This window comes from Centropristis striata, chromosome 2 (genome assembly GCF_030273125.1).
Source record: "Centropristis striata isolate RG_2023a ecotype Rhode Island chromosome 2, C.striata_1.0, whole genome shotgun sequence".
Taxonomy (NCBI): domain Eukaryota; kingdom Metazoa; phylum Chordata; class Actinopteri; order Perciformes; family Serranidae; genus Centropristis; species Centropristis striata.
This window is the reverse complement of record NC_081518.1, coordinates 12,443,749-12,467,433: the sequence shown is the minus strand read 5'-3', so window position 1 is coordinate 12,467,433 and position 23,685 is coordinate 12,443,749. Positions and strand designations below refer to the sequence as shown.

Here is a 23,685-nt window from a genome sequence, read left to right as displayed (position 1 = left end):
GATTAGATCCTGTAAAAAGGTTGTTGATGCATTTCTCCATCAATCCTGTTGGGGACAGTAAAACAGCCAGAAGCGATGAAAAACGCCGAAGAAGAAGAAAAAGAAACCAATGGCATTGACCCTCATTTCATTGGTTTGCTGTGTCTGTCAGCTAACTTAACACTACTTTAATCGCGAATTTTTCCGTGTATGTGCCCCATGATCAGTAGACAATGTCTACCCGGGCTCTGCGAAGGCTCAAAGGGAAGCAGCGGGGTCAGGAGGCCTTGGACCTGGGAGATGTAACTTTAGGTGACCAGCCGGAGGAGCAGTCTGCGGGTGAAGAGGAGCAGCTGGAGGCGGCTAATGTTTCTCACCCGTCTAATAGCAAAGCCAGCAACCGAAAGGCAAAGAAAAACAAGGCTCAGAAAAACGTCAGCAACATTTATGAATTGGTAAGGTGACGGTGTAATTCCACTTTTACGCCAGTGTGTTTTTATTCCTGGTAGCTCTCTGTTGACAAACTTGCTAACTCAAGCTAGCCGTGTGACGTTAACGTTAGCTAGTTTTTCCAGCCGATTTAACTAAAACCAGATTCATTACATAGAGGTTAAAGTTAGCTAGCCAGCTGCCTATTATTTTAGAATAACTGAGAAGTAGCCTACAGGAATAAGAACAGTTTAGGTCTACTGTACCAGCCTTTAACGGTTCCTATAAGTGCTGGAAATCCTTGAAAACACTTGCATTTCAATGTGGTGTTGTCAGGTTTTAAAAAGTGCTTGAAACTGCAAGCAACACGAAACTTTATGTTTTCTTTTTTGTCACCCTTCTGTAAGCTGTCAAGAAACATACATTTGTTTGTTTATAGCACAATGACATCTTTTTTATAGGCTGGAAAAGTTAGGAAAATTTTGACTTTAGAAAAGGTGTAGAAACCCTTAGTAATGGATACATATAACTAAAAAATCTGCATAGTGTGCAACTTGCCTCTCTCTCTTTAAGATGAAAATAATGCATTTCTGATCATATTTTGGACAGGTATGAATGTCCAAAACTATATAAAGTTAATTGTGGATTTATACAAGTCCTGCCTTTGATAAAGGTGATATCAGTATAGTACAACGCAATTGAAAGCACATAGAAAGAGTTATTGTGATTAAACTTTTACCTATAAAAATAAACTTAGACAATTGATTTGAGCAGTGATAAAAAGAGATTTGCTCTACGTATTGAAGCAAACACTCTCTCTTCATTATTATATCAAGCTGATATCTGACTTGTCTGTAAGTAGTGGTTGGCATTGGATTATTGTAACTGTGATATGGTTTTAGGAAAAGATGATGTCGTCTTGATGTGTAACAAAGTTTTTTCAATGTTACTATGGAGTTTTTACATCACTGCACAGCGCTGCCTTACCCATCACATCATTTTGCCCTTATAACATTTTTACTAGATAGGTGATGCTGACAACGAGACAGAGAAAGTCTCACCTGATGAAGAGGCAGAGAAACCAGGTGGAAAGAAAACAAGTGGCACTGAAAATAATGATAACAGAGACACAGAGAAACCAGATCAACAGAAAGAGAAAACATCTACCCAGGTAAAGATGAAGCAATGTGACAAGGATGTCTGTGTCTCTGATCCTCTACGTTAACTTAAATTTTCTCCTCGCTTAAATGTATATCTTTGCATATAATTAACTGCCTAAAAAAATCTCTTTTTATCTGACAGTCTTTGTCTGGAGACAGAGTTAAGAAGAAGAAGAAAAAGAAGAAGACCAAAGTGACGTCAGAAGATGGACAGGTAATTTTGTGGAGAAGGGATTCTGGAAACCCATTAACTACACTAAATAAATAACAAAATTATTCATAATTTTGTTAACAATCTTTACATGTAATAAAAATAATTTCAGTGATAACGACACCTTTACAATCACTCAGAGCCAGAAACTAGACCCATAATATATGAAACTGTAGCTTCTTTTGGCATGCAAACAAGAATTAAACCTTGTTTCACTGTTTTCTAACAAAAATGATTTCCAGGATGCTGTACCAGATGACAACATTGATTTATTGCTGAGGAACCTGGAGCAGTCCAATGGTCTGAGTTTGCAAAATGAGGATTGTGGAGGCTCCGACAGAAGAGCTGTGCTACATGTGGAGCACAGGTGAGACGACCAACATCTCATATGTAGATAAATACATAACTTCAGACCAGTTATAATTTCTTAAAACATTTACACCAACCAGACTTGACTTGGTTTGTGACAGAAGTATTAATTTGTACATTAACGTGTAGACAACACTCTGGTTTCTACTGTTTCTACTGTATTGTTCGGTTTCATTCCAGTAGTTATTCAGCTAAATAAATATAAGCGCTTACTTGGTTCAAAAGAAACACAATCATACACAATTTTGTCGACTAGAGTGATACTAAAATAGCTTTTGCTTCTTCTGCTGGCATGTTTTGTCTTGATCAAAGGTCAATTGAGTAGCGTCACTTACTGAAATATACAGTAATTCCTCATTGCCACCATGTGGTGGCGCTTTGCTTACACAAGAAAACTATTTGGAGGCTGTCTTTTTGAAGGGATATGCTGCATTGAATCTACACAGAATTGCACTATGTTAAAACTTGTTGAAATGTGCTGCACATCTGGCCACACAACTAGTCATGCTGTAGCAGGTCATTTCAGTGAGCTGTCAGACAAACTACCTGTGATGATGGTGTTGTGTTATCGCCTTCAATTCATTAGGAACCTCAACCCAGAGACGGAGCTCAAGAGATATTTTGGTGCTCGAGCTGTTCAGGGGGATCAAAGGTAAGAATCAATCAAAATCAAATCAAATCAAAATTTTCTTTATTTATCCCCGAGGGGAAATTCAGTTAGTCTGGTAACTCTGGAAGAATGAGACAGCCTGATGACTGTAGGCGTGAGGGATCTTTTGTATAGAGAGGAGCCGTCCACTGCTGTTTTTTTGGTCCATAAAGGTTTTGTGTAGCGGATGATCTGGGTATTTCAGGATGGCCTCAAACATCTTGACAGGTCATCTCTCCACCACCTCCTCCAGTGTGTCCAACCTGGCTCCAACCACAGAACCAGCTCTTTAGACCAGTCTGTCCAACCGCCTTGCATCTCTGTGTCTGATGCTGCCTCCCCAGCAGACTGCAGCATAAAATGACACACTACCACCACAGACTGATAAAACATCCGCAGCATCTTACTACAGATGTCAAGAGATCTGAGCTTCCTTTTTGTAGAGAGTGTCTGTGTTTAGGGACCAGTCCAACTTATTATCCAGGTATACACCTAGATACCTATAACTTGGCACCACCTCGATGTCCACTCCACAGATATTCACTGGCTGAAGAGGGGGCTTGAACCTGCGGAAACCTATGATCATTTCTTTAGTCTTTGAGGTGTTCAGTAGGAGGTAGTTCTTCTGACTCCAGTTACTGAAGGCTTTTGTCAGATCCCTATATTCAGATTCCTGTCCATTCCTGATACACGCCACAATCGAAGTGTCGTCCGAGTACTTCTGGATGTGGTAGAACTCAGAGTTGTATTTGAAGTCCGCTGTGTACAGTGTGAACAGGAATGGAGCCAGAACAGTCCCTTGTGGAGCCCCTGTGCTGCTCATTAATGTCCCAGAAACACAGTTCCCCAACCTGACATACTGTGGTCTTCCTGTCAGGTAATCTGTGATCCAGGAGATGAAGGAAAGATCCACTCCCATCTCTGTGAGCTTGTTTTTGAGTATGTTGGGTTGGATGGTGTTGAATGTGCTTGATGTGATGAATCAAAGAACATGATTCTCACATAAGCACAAGTTTCCTCCAGATGAGCAAGGGCACGGTGAAGCATGTAGAGGACAGCATTGTTCTCTCTGATGTGTTTTTTGTATACAAACAACAGGGGGTCGAGTTTGTCTTTGAAGAAAACTGAAAAAATTGTTTGTATTTAAACGACCCACACCATCTGTATATTCATATTCCCCTTTTTTATGTTGTTTTGTTTTTGACAGACCCAGACAGAGAAACAGACAGTTTCACCGTAGCACCTGGATGACCAATCCTAAGGACAGCTGGCCTCGCTTCAGCCGCCCAGGTAGGCTTAAAGTCCTCTGGAATTATAGCCTGTTACTTTTTTAAATGCCAGAAACTAACTGTTTGACAATTTTGATGAATGTCCTCAATTGAAAACTTTAGCCCCTTTTTTCCCAACGTATCTCAAACAAAAAATTGCTGCTTACATGCTGTTAGATTGTTCTGCCCCTTGTAGTCCAAAGGAAGCACAACAATTTTATTTAAAAATGGCGATGGCCTCAAAAAATACCTTTTTATAGCAAAATTTATTTATTATTTCTTTTATTATATTGACGTCATCATAGAGACTGCTTCATTGTGTTCAACTGAAAGTCACCATTGATTTAAGTTGATCGAGAAATGGCTAGATTAGATTACTTTGGCAGCTGTTAAAGTGAAGAAGACACACAGGACATTGTTTAATACATTCTCTGACTCACTCAGACTGTTTCTTTGTAATTAATGAAACTATTACAACATGTCCTTAATATTATAACAATGTTGTATAACTGCCTAAATATGGGGTGTCTTGCATATTTGTTATAAATGTCTCTGATTTATTCTGTCATTGGACCAGGATACGCTATGATTTCTATTTATTGTAACACAGTAAAAAAGGTTTGGTAGAGTCAAAATGCAAACTGCAAGGACAAAATTGTGGCCAGTTATATGTTCATTAAATCACGTTTGTTTCTTATTCATTGATTATTAATTGAGCAATAATAAGTTTTTCTTTTTAGAAGTATTGTTCAACTGCAGTTAAACAACTTACTGTTTATTATTCATCTGTTACTGTTAGCTTTACTCTATCAGCTTCTGTTTTTAGCTTTGGTTGTGATTTCAAACATTACATGCACATTAAAACTGTAACATTAAGTTTTTTATGCATTTTAACATTCGTATACCAATTTCAAGGGATCATCCGTTTTGCGCTTTTGCTTGTCCAGTCCAATTAGTTTCAATTAAAATATATCTTTGAAATTCACCACCCTGTGGCATCTTTCTTCATGTGTTTGATGTCTCCACAGGAATCTCAATGACATTACTGCAGTCAAAGGATGGCATCCAGTACTTCACATTTGAGCACAGTCGGGACTACCAGCAAGTACAGTTCAAGTTCCTGGATGCTGTGGAGTCCATGGATCCCAACAACATTGTGGTAAAAATAAGTAAATCTCTGCTGCGCACTCTGGTGTCAGAGTGTTTGATGACGTAATGTCGCAATGCCTGAAATTTTGATTCGAAAACCACAGCTTTGATGTTGCTGGGTATGTATAAAATAATCATTGATTGGTGGTGGCAGGATGAGTAGAGTAGAGATAGAACAGATAAAGGTTTCACATCAAATCATAGTAAAATTAAAACTCTTTGTATTACCATTTCACATTTTAATGATCATTAAATCCATCACGTGCTTTTAAAAACTGACGATAGCGCATACAAAAGAGGTCCATGTTTTCTTATCTGCAATTATCTCTCTTGGCCACATGATGCCATCAATTATGTTAATGCATATTTGATCTTTCACATGTTTAATTGAATAATTCAAATGAGATGCTTTTACGTAATCTTACAAATCTGACATGTGAATGTATTTGATACCACTGAAATAAATTGATAGAACTAAAAGCTTATGGCTGCTTGGTCTGCAGATAATACAGAATAACAAAATGCATCTAGTTGACTGTTACTAAAGAAATGGAAAAAGAGGAAAAGTTGATGAAAGCAATTTTGCTTAGTATTATCAGCTAAATTTTAATTACAGAATAATGCATAACAATCCCACTATTAACCATTCCTAATGTTATTTATTCTAGATGGTTAAACTCTTGAATCAGCATGAAACAATCCTGTTGAATTATTATCAGTATAAACCATTGACAACTGCAATTAAAATAACTTTGTTCACAGTAATATAAGACTACAAACTTAAAACTAAAGGAGAGAAGTTAGCACTGAGCAGTGCTGTAATAAGAATAACACCCATTCAGCACGCATAAAGTTCTGCTGCCAGCCCCTTAAGATGAAGTTAGACGTTGACCTTTAAGAGTTTGTATTTTACAGTTAAAGCAGCCAGTGGCGGTTTGGCTGTGTGAGCATGTCTTTCATTCAAATGTATCCAGTTAAAAGCATTTCCTGTGTTCTGACTTTATGTCTTTGTCCATCTCGAAACATTTGATCTTTGTCTCTTCTCATTTTTTCTCCAGGCATTGCTGCAGCTTAACCCCTACCACATTGATTCGTTGCTGCAGCTCTCTGATGTCTGCCGCATACAGGAGGATCAGGAGATGGCCAGGGACCTCATTGGTGAGGGTCATGCGATCCTTCTGTAAATCACATCACTTCTAAACTGAAGGCTGTAAATGTATTAAGGGGCCAGCAATGACCCAGATTTCAAACGATTACGCAGAAACTCTTTAACCTTTTAATAAACCTCTTTTTAGTTGGGGGACAGGTAAGGAGATCAGCACTGTGTGTCATAAATCTGTTAGTTTGTGTCCCCCGACCACTGTCGTAGCTGGGAGATGTGTTAGAGTGGCAAGTTCATTATGTTCCACAAATTCGTTTTTATAGTCTAATTAACACATTTAAAAAATGTTTAGCATGTTAAGTCTATTTTCTTGTGAAACAGAAAAATTCAAACATACACCTTTTCTCTTTTACCAAACTAAGACTAAGTTAGCTCAGTTGCCTTGTTAAGTCATAGTAAAACACACTCCATTCACTCAAAACAAAATAAAACTCACCAAAACCAACTTTCCACTTTTCGAACAAATAACAATTCTTGTGTGGTTGAAATTCACACTACGAAATGTGTAAATATGCTGCTGTCTCTACACACTGCGCTTTTTTCTCCACATTTTCTTTGCCATTGCTGTCCTCTTTGTTGTTCTTTTGTTCCAATTTAAACTGTAAATATATATATATATATATATATGTATATAACTTGTTCAGAGGCAGACCATTAAATTAGTTAAATTAAAGAACAATAATCATATAATAATCACAACCAAACTTATAGTGAAGTGAGCTCAGTCAGATCTCAACGTGGACACTGGAGACACACATTAGTGTAAATGGAATCCATGATTACATCATATTTAGGTACAATCTGGATACAAGACACAGTTTAATGCCAGGAGTAAATGTGTTGATATAAGATGCAAAAGGGGGTGTAGTCAAATCACTGCTCATTATTTTTGGGAGATATCACTTTACTTCATAGCTTAGCATCAGTGTGCTTTTTAAGATGTAAATGAACAAAACGGCGATTGTTAAAGACTGCGAGTGTTCATGCTCCTGGCAAAGTACAACCAGATTTATTGTTATTAAGGCCCTCTTCTGGAGAAGAACACTGCATTGAACAAAAGCTACTTTAATTTTGTTAAACATAACATCTGTTGAACTTTTTTATCTTACTTTATCATAAAAAGTAAGAAGGTGATTTTCCCTTCTGATCTTTGGGATGCAAAGCTCTGCTGGTGAGATGAAAGAACAAAGTGGATGCAGCCCAGCACCTGCAGCGTTGTGTGGCTGGGTCCGCGACTGCTTCCTGTGTATTGTGTTATACATAGCTTGCTGATTCTTCAGTGCAAATGTTATATTTTTGTTGTGGATTTTTTTTTTTCTTCAGAGAGGGCCTTGTACAGCTTTGAGTGCGCCTTTCACCCTTTATTCAGTCTGACCTCAGGAAACAGCAGACTTGATTATCTGCGGCCCGAAAACAGGTCAGTCATTTGTTCTTCCTCTTTTTTTTTAGCTTTTGTTCAACATCTGTTGGACTTTAGATTATTTTTGTAACTTAAATCCTATTTGAAAGATTCAGTAATTAAATGATTCAATCATCTCTGTTTGCAGGGCATTTTATCTGGCTCTTTATAAGCACATGATGTTTCTGGAAAAGAGAGGATGCCCACGGACCGCATTGGAGTACTGCAAACTGATCCTGAGGTATAAAGGCGAAAGATAAGAGTTAAAGGGAAACAGTAAACATTTTAGAAGAGATTAATACAGGAAAAAAGACAATATAATAGTTGCATGGTGAAATACAGGCTAATACAAATAACGTGTCTGAGCAATACAATACATACATACGACAAAATATCTATATGAAATTTAAATAGTTTATCAAATCCCAAAACAAAACATTATACAAAAAGCTCATTACATAACCTAGAATGTCCTGTATCATGCTGGTACAGAGAACACTTTGTAAGGCTTTATATACACTAAAACAGAGCTGTTACCAGGCACTGCGGCTATCAGTCTGCAATAAGCTTTACAGCTTAACCACATGATGCTGTCAATGCTTATCTATGATTTTCATCTCAACTCTGGCTTCTTTACTTAATGACAGCTATGCTCTGGTCCTTTTGTAAAGGAGCAGTGTGGGAATAAAAGCTGACAGCTGGACCTCTCTAAGTGAACAAATCACTGTCAGCTTAAAATGGCAACAGGATTGATAACAATCTTTTGGAGGAATGGTCTGACTCACATATACATTGTCATTCCTGTGTTTTATTCTTTCCCTTATTTCCATTTTTCTTAACTTTGTGTTTTATGATTTAGGTGTCTAAACATGTGGTGGATGAATACCTTTCAACAAAATAAATGAATATGAATTAATTTGACACAACATTCTTCTGAGTGCATCAGCAATAGCTTAAGGCACTTACTCCTAGTGGAGCAGAGCAGAGAGCTGCTTCTGAAACGCCCTGCTGTGCATCTCAGGGGATCACAAGCATTGTTTATCGTGGCTGCAGTCAGCTCTGGCCACTGTCTCAGCAGGAACGCAGCCAATCTGGACCCAGAGGAATCTCAACATGATTTAGGATGGCGAAGGCATGACACACCCTATTCTACCTCTGATTGGCTTACCCTGATATTCTTACCATAACCTTAACCAATCTCACTCCTCATGCCTAAACTTGAATAACCGATGAATCAGAGACAGATTCAGGCGGGTCATTTCTTCTCTCGGTGAAACACCAAAACATACCAGCAAAGTTTTTTTTTCTTTTCATTTAGCTTAGATGCTTTAAAAAAGGATTCTTTTTCTTTTTCTAATGGTAGAAAAAAACCCTGATTTGAATTGCATCCATATTCCAAGATATTTCACATCTCCATTTTTTATTATCATTGCTATATATAGTCAGCTATAACTCACACTGCCTTTTAAGGACAGGTTAGAGTATCTCCAACAGGTTGTTTTTAATTAGGGATGAGATGTTTATTGTGTTTGGATTAAGATATTTGATATGTGGGTCTTTTGGTCAAGAGCCTATAATCATCATTTGCTTTTGGTTTCTGGTCTGCCCCTTTTTAATTAGTTTGGATCCAGACTCCGACCCCCTTTGCATGCTCCTGCTCATTGATTTCCTGACACTACGCTGCAGAGAGTACCAGGGTCTCCTCCAGTTACATCAGGACTGGGAGGTAAAGTGTGCTATCATGTGCAGATGTGTATATACAGTCATGGAAAAAAATATTAGACCACCCTTGTTTTCTTCAATTTCTTGTTCATTTTAATGCCTGGTAGAACTAAAGGTACAGTTGTTTGGACAAATATAATGATATGATATGAGCTGATATCTAGCCATTTTCCATGGTTTTCTTGATAATAACCAAAATCATTATCAACAAAACCATGAAAAATGGCTAGATATCAGCTCTTAAATTAAACTCTTATGATCTATTTTTATTATCATTATATTTGTCCAAACAAATTAACCTTTAGTTGTACCAGGCATTAAAATGAAAAAGAAATTGAAGAAAACAAGGGTTTTTTCCATGACTGTATTATACACGTGTGTTAGTGTACTTGTTTTAACTTGTTAGTCTGATAAAGAAACATTTTTTTTCTTGCTTTTCAGGAGCACAGAAATCTGTCCCAGCTGCCAAACTTTGCATTCTCCACTGCACTTTGCCATTTCCATCTCAGTCAGCAGGAAGATGTGGATCCGGAAGAAAGTGACAAACAAAGACACAAAGCTGACCTGCTGCTACAGAATGCTCTCATCATGTTCCCCGGAGGTCAGACTCTCAATGAACCACTACCAGTCTGTGAATATTGAGGCATGATTAGCCCTCAGCAAGTTCTTCACAGTGTTTAAAGCATGACTTAAAAGTGCTAAATAACAGTGAGGGTTATCTGCAATTCACAAGAGAGAAGTCGTACTTGGCCTAACCATCTTGTCAAAATGTGTTTTCTGCAGTGTTGATTCCTCTACTGGATCTGTGTACTGTGCAGCCTGATGCCACAGTCACCTCACATGCCTTCTTCGGTCCAAAGAGCCAGATAGGGTAATGTATGCTCCCTCTGTTTTCTCCCTCAAGTTTGGCCATGAAATTGAGCCCTATTATATTAATGAATGTTATCTTTTATCACTTAATACAGTGTAGCCATTCGAGCAACTACAAGGAGTTTTAACTTGATTATGAAACGATCTCAATTTAATAATGGTGCCTCTCTATGACCACACAAGCAAACAAGACTGTGAGCAAGAAGATTAGCTATTTCTATAGAGTTATTCTTAAGTCCTGTCCCCGGGTCAGACAAAATCAGATGCAACGTTTTATGGCATGCAGACCAATGGAGCCTTTAAAACCCTTTAGTACCGCAACCTTCCCCAGGGAGTAGGCAGCTTCTTAAGGGAACTCATTGGCCCTCATTTATCAAACGAACGTACTACAGAAAGTGATCGTAAAGTGGGCGTAAGATCATTTCTACACAAGGCTCGGCATTTATCAATTTGGACGTGAGCAGAGGGTACGATCAGATCTCACGTCTGCTCTCAGCTCATGTACGACATCAGCATTTCACTTTCTGCCTCTGAGAAATTCCTCTTCTTTTTGTATTAAAACCGAAAACCGAAAAGCTGTGAAAACTTTTAAGTCTGTGCTCCCAATGTAAATTATTCACTGAACTTGTTTGAGTTTATAACTATAAGTACTTTTATTTCATAAGCCTCTGTCGCTGCGTATTTCTGTAATATGTCTATATTGCTCCTGTTGTTAAATGTAACGGTGCTCTTTGCTAATAAAGCTGACTTTAGGGGGAAAAATCCTCTTTTTGGCCGTGTTGCGTCCTTTGGTGTCGTAATCTCTGGAGGCGAGTCATCTGAATCCAGTATATATTAGGGCGTGGTATTTAAATTACGATTGTTTCGAGCCGCCACATTTATCAACAGCCAATCATTCTTACGCAGTGATTGGAGCGATATGATGGTTTGATAAATCCCACGTGAACCCTGTCGTAAGACGAAATATATGCTCAGATCTGCGCTCGTTTTTACGCTTGTTTGATAAATTACCATTTTGTTTCGAACCACAAGGACCAGGGTCTAATCTGAGTGCAGGGAACATTTTCTGTGGTCATTTCACCCCTTTAATCAGACCTGATCAGGTAGTCATGCTTTCTGAAAGTACAGGAACTTTCAGGGGTTGGGTTTGCAGGGATGACTGTCACTGCTTGGCCCAACACACGCTGCTTCAACTTTTGAACGCTTCAGTCATTAAACAAGAAAGTACTCTAGTATTGAGTTAGGACCATAAAAGGAAGGGGGGAGAACATTTCCCTCTGTTATAACTGAAAGTAAAGTTGGGGTTAAAAGGCAGGCATTGTGTACTGTAGGCTGCTGAGTGCGTTTACATCTGTGACCACCAGCCCTCTTCCCATGTCATGTTGCTTTTTCTTACGTCTGTGGACTAATTGGCAGACTAATCTTTACAATGCATTATATTATATTATCTTTTCATGACCTTTATTTTTTTGTCTTCCCTTTGTATCCATTTTGCTTCTCTGTTATATTTCTGTTACCCTAACTTTAAAAATCTCCTCTGACCCTATCTGTCTCTAGGCAGCCACCAGCCCTGGCTGAACTGACGGCTCTGTATGTGGGGAGGACTCACAGCCTGTGGAGGGAGGCAGCAGTGATGCTGTGGTTGGAAGAGTCTGTGAAAGAGGTGCTGCGTCGTGTTGATGCCAAAGACACACTAGTGGAGGACTGCCAAAATAAGTAAAGTCTCCATGAGCTGCTCTGCTGCCCCATTTCTGTGCAATTGTGTTCCACACATTAGCTTAACTGCATCACTCTGTTTTAGGAGAAAGCAGAGGTACCAGAGTGCACCGAGGAACATCCATCGTCATGTCCTCCTCTCTGAGATCAAAGAAGCCACCTCAAGTCTGCCTCTTGTGAGAAACTATCAGCAACCACAGACAAATATATTTCACTTTATCCACAATGGCATCAGGCCACTTACATAGACACTAGAGGTGTGATGGGCATCAAAATGATCAGTCTTGTCAATTTTCCAAATATCGTCACAGTCAGATGATAGCCAGAAATTAATAATCAAACTTCAGAAACAAATATCCTTACTGAGATTGTCTGGATACAGTTTATATGAGATTATGCTCTATCGCTTCCTAGTTTAAATCTGATTTAACACTAAAATGTCTGTGTATCAAGTTTGAGATGACACATTCAAAGATATGGTCCTCCTTAAGTGCAACAACTTGTGGCTATTAAAAGAAAAAGTTTTTGAATGTATACATTTATACCAAAAACTAGGAAATTTACAGATTGCCATTTCTTTTAAGCGTTATTGCGATGCAGTATGCAGGAAGTTCCTTATCTTCTGTATTATTCACTACAAACAAGCAATTAATCATTCTGTAGTATGACCAACACAGCACTGAATAGAGTCAACATATAAACTGCTCCTCCATGTGGTGCCAGGCAAGACATTAGATTAATTGATGCATATGATTTTGTATTATTTAGCTAATGAGTTAAAAAAAAACAAAAAAAAAACACCTTCAATCACAGTAGAATATTGATAACTTCAACCCTGGTAATCATGGAATATAATTATCATGACTTAACTTTTTAAGAAAGTTGAAAAGTCTGTGTGTTGACAGAGGTAATGATCAAACCAAGTCCAGAAATATCAAAATAGAACAAACCTCAACACCTGCTTATGGCTCTGCAACTCTAAACATTTGAATATATATAAAACGTGCTTCCTGCCTGGTGGTAGTCGGCCTACTTGACACACTGACAGTCGTGTTTTGGTCATGCAGTCATCATACACAGCCTTGTGATGCTTTTTTTAAATGCTGGAACAGATTTGTTGTTTTGCCTCATGTTGTGACATGTTCTGCACAATACCTGACTCTGTTGAGCATCTGTTTGTCTAAACCCAAAATAGGCTCAGACAACAATCGTACTGTTCCTCTTTGTCACTAAAATCAGCCGAGGTCATTTTCAAATGGAAGAACTGCCCATGGCATTTTATTAAATCTTTGTCGGTTTAAGTTTGATCATTCATTTAGGCTTACAAAAGACATAACCAGATGAAATATCAAACTATCAAAAAAAATGTTTTTACAGTAATATACATGTTGAAATTTGGAAATAATACAAGATAGTGCAGATGGATACACAAAGCATTGCTGCTTTATGTGTATATTTCTTGAATTTGATCTGTGTGTATATGTATATATATGAACTATAACAGATTTACCAACAAGTCACCATGCCCAAAATAGGCTCCAAAACTGTTATTAGACAAACCACTTTGTGGCCAGCCTTGACTTTTTATTATTATTAAAGAAACAGGGTTTTTTTTCTTGTTTGCTTGATTCTTCCATCATTGGACAAATGAAAGTCATCCTTTCATTCAACTGCTGACATATACAGTCATGGAAAAAAATGGAAAAAAATTATTAGACCACCCTTGTTTTCTCCTTGCTTTCTTGTTCATTTTAATGCCTGGTACAATGATTTTGGTTATTATCAAGAAAGCCACGCAAAATGTCTAGATATCAGCTCTTAAATTCAACTCTTATGAGCTATATTTGTTGTTATCATTGTATTTGTCTAAACAAATGTACCTTTAGTTGTACCAGGCATTAAAATTAACAAGAAATTGAAGGAAATAATGGTCTAATATTTTTTTCCATGACTGTATATTAGAACATTTTAAAAGGTCAACACAAAACAAAACACTTAAAGGAACACCAAGAAGACTTAAAGATAACCAATATAGGCTCACAGACCTTCAGATTGTAATGTAATCTAAGATATACAAATCCTTACAAAGCACATAACAACTGGCTTTAAAGTAGTACAGTCGTATCAATAGAGTGCTGTTCACCTCTTTTAGTAATGTATCTCTCAACTGAGGCAACGTTGAGGAGGTGACTCTCATCTTATGTTTTGTTTGACACCTTAAGGAGGTGACCAGTCAGCCTGTGATGGGCTTTGACCCTCTGCCTCCACTGGACTCAGTGATGTCATACACCCGACCAGAGAGGTAACAGCAGACCCATACACATGCACATAAACTTTCATCAGTGGAAGAAGCGAATATATTGCCTTACAAACAAACATGCTTAATTTAATTTGTGTGTGTGTGTGTGTGTGTGTGTGTTTCTGCATATAGGCAGCACGTCGGTGCAACCAATGAGAGTACATTGTCGCTATTTTTCCGATCTTTGCTGCCAAACTTCAACCTTCAGGTGAGTTGCACGGATCAAGAAAAGATAGCTTAGGCATGACATTTGTCTGGAAAAATGAACTGATCAGGGGTTATACAATGCATGGAGCAAAATACAGAGCAAATGTACCATAAAATAAAATAAATTATGTTGCACATCTCCATTACAATTACCCTCCTTAACGCACACAAACTGCAGTGATCATCTTAAGGCAAATCCTGGTGCCGCTGCACTGATGTTTAATAAAAACTTTCGAGGACTGATAAAGAACCCATGGTGTGGATTTGGACACATCATATGATTAACACCCGTACCCACGCCTCCGGAGAGCCTAGAGTCTAAATTAAAACAGCAAATTGAAACAAATTGTGGAGAACCACAGAGTCGGTGAATAATTCATTGACCATTCAACGGACGCTCTGATTTCCTGTCAGATCTCCTAAGAATTATCTGATTTTATAGAGTTTATTTTCTGATATAATTGAAGTTGCACAATGTAGTCAGTGGTTAAAATTGGGGTTTCTATTTGACGACTACTGAAATAACATAAAGTGTTAATTAACAGCAAGACCGTGCAGGGCTGATGAAAATATGTAACTGTTTCTTGGAAACATTTTAGCATGCTTCACTGATGGAATATATTCCCCCTGAAATCTCATGGCTACCCTCAGGGGATGACAACTGAAAAGTATCAAAGGAGGCATATGACCATGTCACAGTTAATTCTGTCCTCCTGGGAACAGTGCCACTGGAAAACAGTACAACAATAACAACATTCATGAAGTGCTAAGTTGTTTTTACCCTCGGCTTAGCTGTCTCTGTTCTGTTAGTGAAGTTTGATTCATATATTTCTTTATTGTTAATTTATAAGGCCAAGCTATGAAGTTTAAAGAATGAGTCTGGAAGCCAACAGCAAAGCTTAACTTTCTTTTAATGCTATCAGTGTTGTTCCCTCACCCCAAAATGGTCCTTGTTTTATGAATGAAGCAGAAAATGGGTTGAAGCGGCCATGTTTTGTGTGTTTGACCAATCAGTGTCGATCATCTGAACACAACCCCAAAAGTTCCTGTACTTTCACCATGATTTTTAAAAAGGTTTTGACTGTGAAAAGCATGATTAAAAAAAGAAGCTATGATTTACAAATCCCTTGTGTCTTGTGGACATCTGCACATGGATGACAGAACACCACCTCCAGCTTAACCTCTCAAAGACGGAGCTCCTTGTCATCCCACCCCGTCCGACCTTATATCAGCCTATCAATCTTCAGCTTGGATCCTTGCAACTTGTACCCACAAGCTCTGCACGAAACTTGGGTGTCATAAATTGATGACCAACTGACCTTCAGGGTTCATGTTTCCTCAATCGCCCGATCTTGTCGATTCGCCCTGTACAACATCAGGAAAATCAGACCCTATCTGACCAAGCAATCGACACAACTCCTGGTTCAGGCCCTTGTGTTATCCCGCTTAGACTACTGCAACTCGCTACTGGCGAGTCTTCCTGCTGCACCACCAAGCCTCTGCAGATGATCCAGAACGCGGCTGCACGTCTTCAACCAGCCCAGGAAAGCACATGTCACTCCGCCCCTCATCTCTCTGCACAGGCTCCCAGTCACAGCCCTCATCAAATTCAAAGCCTTGTCTCTTGCGTACAAAATAGCAACGGGCACAGCCCTTTCTTATCTAAACTCCTTGGTTCAGATTCACAAACCCTCCCGTCCACTACGCTCCTCGAGTGAAAGACGTTCGGCTCCTCCACCGCTGAAGGCCTCTGCGTCTCAAACCAGACTCTTCTCCTCTGTAGAGCCCCGGTGGTGGAACCAACTTCCAAACTCCATCCGTTCCGCTGAGTCCTTCTCAATCTTTAAGAAGAGACTGAAGACCAACTCTTTACTGAACACCTTCACTAACACACACACTGACGACTACGACAAGTATCGCACTGACCGCTCTTGCGACCTATAAAGCACTTGTGTCCTAATGGACTCGAACTCAACCCACGGCACTTACTCTTGCTATGTTTCTTGACTTCATCCTTGCTTGTGTTGTATTACTCTCATTTGTACGTCTCTTTGGATAAAAGCATCTGTTAAATGACATTGTAGAATTGTGACTTAAATTTAGTTTAACACAGTACAAAGACAAGATTTCTGATGTTCAAACTGGGAAACCTTTTTATATTATTTTTATAGATACATACGTACAATTATTCTGAAATGTATTCTGTTTTAATTTTCATTTTGAAACAGAGTCCCAACTGTCTATTTGTGGGGTAAAAAAAAACAAGTTTAGAACCTGATCCCTGTGGTTGAAACGCAGCAAGTCCCTCAGCAGATTCCTAGTCCCTGGAGAAAGTTTATGCAGTTGAAAACAGGGATATTCTTACCTTTATTTATAGGAACAAGATCTTTTAAACATTTCTAGTGTTAGTGGAGCACATTCCATTTTTTTTGCTTACTTAATCATTGATCTATTTCAACCTTTCCCACAATTGCTGGCTTTTATTGTGATGGCTGAATTTCACTGCACTGTGCAGCTAGTCCTGCAGCCTATATTGCAGATGAAAATGTCTTTAACAGACACAGACATCAGAGTTTGTGGCTTATCTTCCTCTAGCTAACCTTGTGGACCCCCGTGATTCACTTATGAAGCCTGACAGTACTTTGTGTTTGAGACTGCACATTTGAAAGAAAAAAGTGGATTATCTTGTGAATGATACTTTGAGGCTATCTAGCCAGTCGATTCAGTTTTTAGGAATTGTATAAATTTAAACTAGTACTAGATTTTAAATTATTTCAAATACTAGTAATATATTGTTCAGTTTAACTCAGGGTCAAGTCTTGAGTTATCTTACTCCACATTGTCCTCAGAAACAAATTAGTGTTTGCTCTTTCTGCTCATTTACTCCAGAATATTTGCTTACCCCTAATTCTTTATGGCTGAGCATACAGTGACAAACACATGTTGATGTAGAGCGGGCCCTCGTTTAGTTTGTCCTTATGCACACACATTAGCATGTGGGTATTGGATACACTTTGCCTGTGGTTTCACACTATTCAACTGGTCTACAGGTGGCAGTACGGCAACAAGAAACATAAATGTGCCAGCTAAGGCATCCAAATGATTACCGAATGCATGCACTTCATTGCCTTTAAAATTCTACTTTGCAAATGTTTTATATACGAACGCATTCAACACGTTTGTTAGACTTTAAGGATGCAGACATTTGTTTAACGTAAATGTAAAGCACTTCTGTAGCAATTACAGATGGCTCTTGAAGTTATGTACTTACTTGATTCCTGTGGTCTAAGGCTAGTACCTTAAGGTTGAATGCACTTACTGTAAGTCGCTTTGGACAAAAGCGTCAGCTAAATGACATGGAATGGAATAGAATGGAATGTTAAGTCGAGCAGCACTGAATGTAAAAAAGAAATGATTTGAGCACAAGAAAAGAGAGTGTATATTTACTAAAAAATAGGTTTGAACATAAAATGTACTGTATTTGTGCAGTTTTCAATTGAATATATGTCACAAAGGATGAGCAAATTAAAACATTAATAAAAGTGGCAGCGTATTTAATGAATTGGCTGAAAGCAACAAATAGACTGAACCCATTTTCACTGGGTTTGATTCATTTTTAAACAGAGAAGAGTGTAAGATTCCTGAGATAATATAGCTAATGGCCCATAATGTTTACTTATATTTAATTAGAATCAAAGGCTACTTGGTGCTGGTAAAGGGTTAATGCAGCCAGACCAAGCACAGAACAGATCTGGTTTATGTCAAACAGGGTTAAAATAAGACAAGTTTCTGTATTTTACGAGTTACGATTCAAGATTGACTTGAGGTGTACCTAAATGTGTAAGGACTTACAGACCTGTGTCCAAACCATCATTGTTGCCGGTATGCAGCCAGTACAGCACAATAACTGCTGCCACATTTACATACAGCAGGTACTGAACATCCAGTGGGTCAGCTATACATGCTGAAACTTAACAGACTGGCCTGAGGCAGATGTTCCATCCATCCTGATCGTGTTATCCACTTATGGAGAGGAAGAGATATGATATGGATAAAAGCAATAACGTTAAGACAAGGGAAAACATGCTGCCCATTTTTTTTCTGTTAAAATAGAGTTGCTGTGTTATATAACACAACCCTACATTACCCCGGTATTGATCTGTTTTGTTCAGCATACAAACATTCAATGTTTCATTGTGCACCCAACAAAATAATAATTATAAAAAAAACAGCCAGACAAATCCTTATGGCCTATCCTTTTGGGATTTTTAATGATTGCTGTAATGTCAACTTGCAAGATTAACACATTTCAAAAGACTGCAACATTGTATTTTGAGTTGAGTTAGTTGAAAGAGAGTATCAGTAGAAAACTGCACTTATTTGTTGCCTTTTGTGTTAAATGTCCAATAAATAAAAGGCAGAACTGGGAACACTATATCTGTTAATTTACCACAAGGAATATCGTTATTGCCATATTAAACAATGTTATTGCATATTTGTCTCATATCGTGCAGCCTTAGTGGCTGTCAGCACCAAACATGTGAGACTGTTGGACCAGTAGTAACTGCTGCAGGATTTTCTTTAAATACACTTAAAACAAGATTAGGGTCAAAACCTTATATATGGCTAATATATGATGTGAATATTTTGGTTATTAGTAGTTAGTAATTCTTTGTCCCAGTAATACAAACAAGTAATAATACGCTTAATGATGTAATAAACCTTAGAGGAACAACAGTGCTTTTACACTACTTGGTCCTTGGGCCATAATAAAGACCTTTGAAATGAAATGAGGGAAGTAAAAAAACTGTCCTCATGAGGCAGATAACAGCGTGTTTGAAAACAGGCGTGCGCTGCGGATGTAGAAGAGGACAGTGGACGAGCAGCCTCGTCCACTGAACAAAGCGTGATCACCCACCCACCCACTCAGTCAGTCACATACACACCCGTGTGTAGGGCTTACCTCGGCAGTCAGCCAAATGATTAGAAAACATAAGAAAATGATCGGATATGTCAATGTCATGCATTAGATCGCCATGTCAGCAATGACTTATGCTAGATGCTAACATAATGTCTAGAAATGTGTATATTAACTGACATCTGTTTTCTTAATAAGGGCGGTGGACCGAGGCAGGAGGATGACATGGAAGTGGCTCGAGCCGGTCAGGAGCTGAACCAGGAAGTGAATCGTCTCATGGTGGCAATGAGGGACATGCTGGCAAACATCAGGTTTCAAGAGCCACCGAGAGAGGACAACCCGTACAGAGACGAGGAGGAGTGGGACTGAGAGAGGAGGGAGACAGAGGTGGAGAAAAAATAACATTAAGGAAAAAATAAATATTTAATTGTGTTTATAATGATTAAAAGGAGATGGTATGGGACAGTTAAATAGTATGTTTTTTTTAATTGTCACAATTTCAGAGTTCTTAAAGAGAAACAAGTCCTAAATTTAAAAAAAATCCAATATGTCATTTCCATGGCGTAGTTCAATCAACAATCAGCTACTCTCTCAAAGCCAGAAACCATAGAATAACTCTCAAACTTGTCATGTCTAAGAGATTTATTTTGTACAAAAACATTTGTTGTTTCTTTTTGATCTTTTTACCATTTAGTGTTCTCAGCTCATAATAGGAAATGCCTCCATATACTCACAATATTCCCCCTCTATATCATCTTTCCCAGTTCTAAATGACGGTGTGGTTTTTGGATTTGTGAGATTTGTTCGTGTTTGCTAAGATTTTATTAACTTCTTCGCTTAACTAAGATTTTTTAAACTGACAAAGTTCCCCCTTTAACCAAAAGGAAGGGGTGACTTGGTATTACAAGCCTTTTCATTATGAACATGGGGGGATTTTTCTCACTATCTCCCGGCGCTGACAATGAAGAGCAATAACACATAATGGGAACTACTCTTCTTTCTCTGGATTCTGGCCTTCAGAGAGTTTTTTTCCTGTTTACGAACAGTGGACTAATTTATGAAATAAGAACAAAGATTTCCTCGTTATTGTGTTGTCTAAATCAAACATTTAGCTTGGCAGCACTTTAAACAGTGTTTTTTGGGGGTCGCCACAGAATCGGAAAGAAGATTTTTATTCTCATTGATTTTGGACCACAGCTCTTCTAACACAAAACACATAATTGAGAAATCAGTTCAACACATTCAAGTCCATATAAAATTTCAATAAAATACATGCAGAGATGAAAGTTGAAGGCTTTTTTAATTATGTTGAATACACTTTTTGCATTACTTGCATGTGGAAATATTTAAATTATGAGCTGGAAAATAATTTGTTCAATCGGTTGCAAATGGAACATTAACCTATTTTGTTCTGTGTATTAGGAATAGCACATATTCAGAAAGTCATACCCTTCCCTTCAGATGTTTAAACATTTTTATTTAAGAAAAACTTTTTGAACCCCACCAAAATAGTTTGGTGAAGTTACGTTCAATATTTGAAAGGGAACCTGTACCATAATCATCTTATAGAGATTTTACTCTGATGTAAAAAAAAAACAAAAAAAAAAGAAAAAGTTCAGTAAAACAAATCAAATAAAAGCCGCTATATGTGAAGCTCTTTTTTATAAATAACTATGTTTACTCTGTTTTCAGACCATGGTGCTTTCCTAACAACAACTAATAATAATAATAATGAAAAATATAATAATAAATATGTAAGGGGAATCCAAAAAAGTTGTTAATTACTTTAGTACTAAAAACAATGCCACAATTTTTTTAATGTAATTTCTGATGGGAAAAATAATCATATACAAATCTTGGTGAGACTCTACGGAAGAGGATGAGGGCAGGGTAGGAGAAAAAAAATAATGAGAAGAGGGAAAAAAAATAGAGGAAAAATAATCATTTGGCACTTTGAGAAAAAAGTCGAAATGACGAGAATAAAGTCAACTTTTTGAGTTCGGTTAAGTAGACAGCAAGCTACAACCTGATTTTCCTCAATACGTCTAATAAAAAATGTCTTAAAAAATCACAAATTACATAAAAGCAGATTTTACCAAATCAATAGTTGTACTAGCCTACTACTAATAATATCTCATTTATGTGTAGGGGGATTTTACTGCTACTACACCCTTAAATATTGTGGTTATTGCTCATTTTATGATATTGATGAAAATCAAGTTGTAGCTTGCAGTCTACCTAACTGTTCGGTTGGAAGTTTCTCTAAAAACAATGTTCCTCTGATGACTTATTGGGCCCCCCTGCACAGCTCCCCGGGTGCAGTAATGTGCTGCCCACGGCTCCTTGCATGGTGTGAATTTCCCCATTATGGGATTAATAAAGTAATCTTCTTCTTCTTATTGACACAGGAACAACCAATCTGTGAATATCTTTCTAACTTTACCAAACACAAAAAGTTAGAGAAAAAAAGTTCTCCCCATTATTTTTTTCCTCCTGTCTGTCCACATCCTCTTCCGTAAAATCCTGATGTGGATGCATTTAAACAGTATTTAGATCAAATTTTCCATTAAAATGAATAAGGTTCCCACTTATCTCTGGCTGATTCTGAACTATCGCTATTCAAGGAATCTGTTCTTTGTCTTATTTGAAGTCTTGAAAATCTAATCACATTTTCTTGGGCTTCTTCTAGTCTGCTTTTTATTTATTTTATTTTTTTCCTGTGTAAAACTTTTAATGACGGCAGGATGTTTGCTGCTTTCCTGTTCTGTTCTGCTCCCTCGCCGTCACTCTGATTGCATCTGATTCTCACTTTGAGTTGACTTGCAAACATTTGATCATTTGTGGCTTACTCCACCCAGTTTTTTAGTAGTCTGCTGTTAATCCATCAAGTTGTATTCAGTGCAAGGGTATGGCAGATATTTTATAACTTCTGTCTAAATTGGTTTTAATATTTCCTAAGCACACTTAGTCAGATACTCATGACCTCACTCATAAAGCTTATTCATTGCCCGTAAAACCTGAGGCTATAACTGTACTTCTTATAGCAGAGCAGCAAAATATTTAACATTCAATTCCTTCATCACTTATGTTGCACCATTTCCCCTGCTTTTCAATTTTGTGTTGCTGAATTTCACCATAATTTCATCTGGAGACGCTGAGATGTCTGCAACGCTCCCACATGGTTTCCATCTGGCAGAAGGAAGAATCTGTCTCATGACGACGTATTTAATTTAGTCTTCCTGTCAAACCTCCCAAACAAAAAGATATCACATAAGCTAACCGGTTGCAGCTCTTAATTTTAGGAATCTTTCTTAATTTATCTGTAAAGAAAATCTGCTAATTTTAGTGTCAGCCTTATAGGCTTCCTAGTCACACAGAGGGCATAAATATTAGCCACTGAAGACATCGTAGCCAACACATTGTAGCTGTTTATACATTAATGTTGACACTCAGCAAGCCACATGATAGCACTGTGCTTCATTGTCAAATGATGTCATTGTTTCTAGTTCACCTGAAGCTATGGTTGAGTTTGAGAACCTTGCATGTGACAGTAGGCAGCATAGAAAGGCTTTCAGTGACACAGAGGGAGCTGTGTGCGAGGGTCAGAGACTGTCTCAGGCAACTTTAGTGATTTTACCACTGCTGCCAGTGACAATTAATCATTATTATATATTTAATGAATCATCAACAGATACTAGACCTCAGGATAAAATACCTGTATAATTATCCTCATCCTGCACTCTGTAAAAAAAAAAAGAAGAGGGAAACTGTCTTTGCATAGCCAGCTTCTGTCAAAATGCACTGTAGGGCTGCAGCTAATGATCATTGATTTCACTATTAATACAAATTAAGATTATTTTCTTGATTAATCCATTAATAAACAGAGCAAAACCCAAATCTTTTCAGTTTATAAAGAAACAAACAAAGAAGCCAAAAAGAGAAAGTTTGGTGTTTTTGCTAAATAAGAAAACTTAAACTCCCCCTCTACTTGAATGGAATTTCCACTCCAGCGACCCCTTTGTGAAGCAAAACTGCAATTTTACACTCTCCAATAAAGATTTTTTGTCTGACATGCCCAGTGACTTCTGCTTAAAATCTATGGCCTACAGTGATGGCACAACATACTCTGATTATTAAAAAAAAACCTGACTGAACTACCCCTGTGACACCTGTGGGAT

At 37.9% G+C, this 23,685-nt stretch overlaps 1 protein-coding gene across 1 annotated transcript; it reads left to right on the top strand.

Annotated features, from left to right (window-relative positions):
* Positions 1-94: 94 nt before the first annotated feature.
* Positions 95-23,506, top strand: tcf25 (transcription factor 25 (basic helix-loop-helix)). Its single transcript, XM_059355650.1, has 18 exons — positions 95-434; positions 1,433-1,579; positions 1,711-1,782; positions 2,022-2,146; positions 2,735-2,800; positions 4,005-4,087; positions 5,094-5,224; positions 6,273-6,372; positions 7,700-7,793; positions 7,924-8,016; positions 9,396-9,501; positions 9,939-10,098; positions 10,281-10,368; positions 11,925-12,083; positions 12,169-12,259; positions 14,306-14,385; positions 14,515-14,590; positions 19,706-23,506. Exons 1-18 carry the CDS (start codon positions 213-215, stop codon positions 19,874-19,876), a joined length of 2,064 nt encoding a protein of 687 aa, XP_059211633.1. The 5' UTR covers positions 95-212; the 3' UTR covers positions 19,877-23,506.
* Positions 23,507-23,685: the final 179 nt, after the last annotated feature.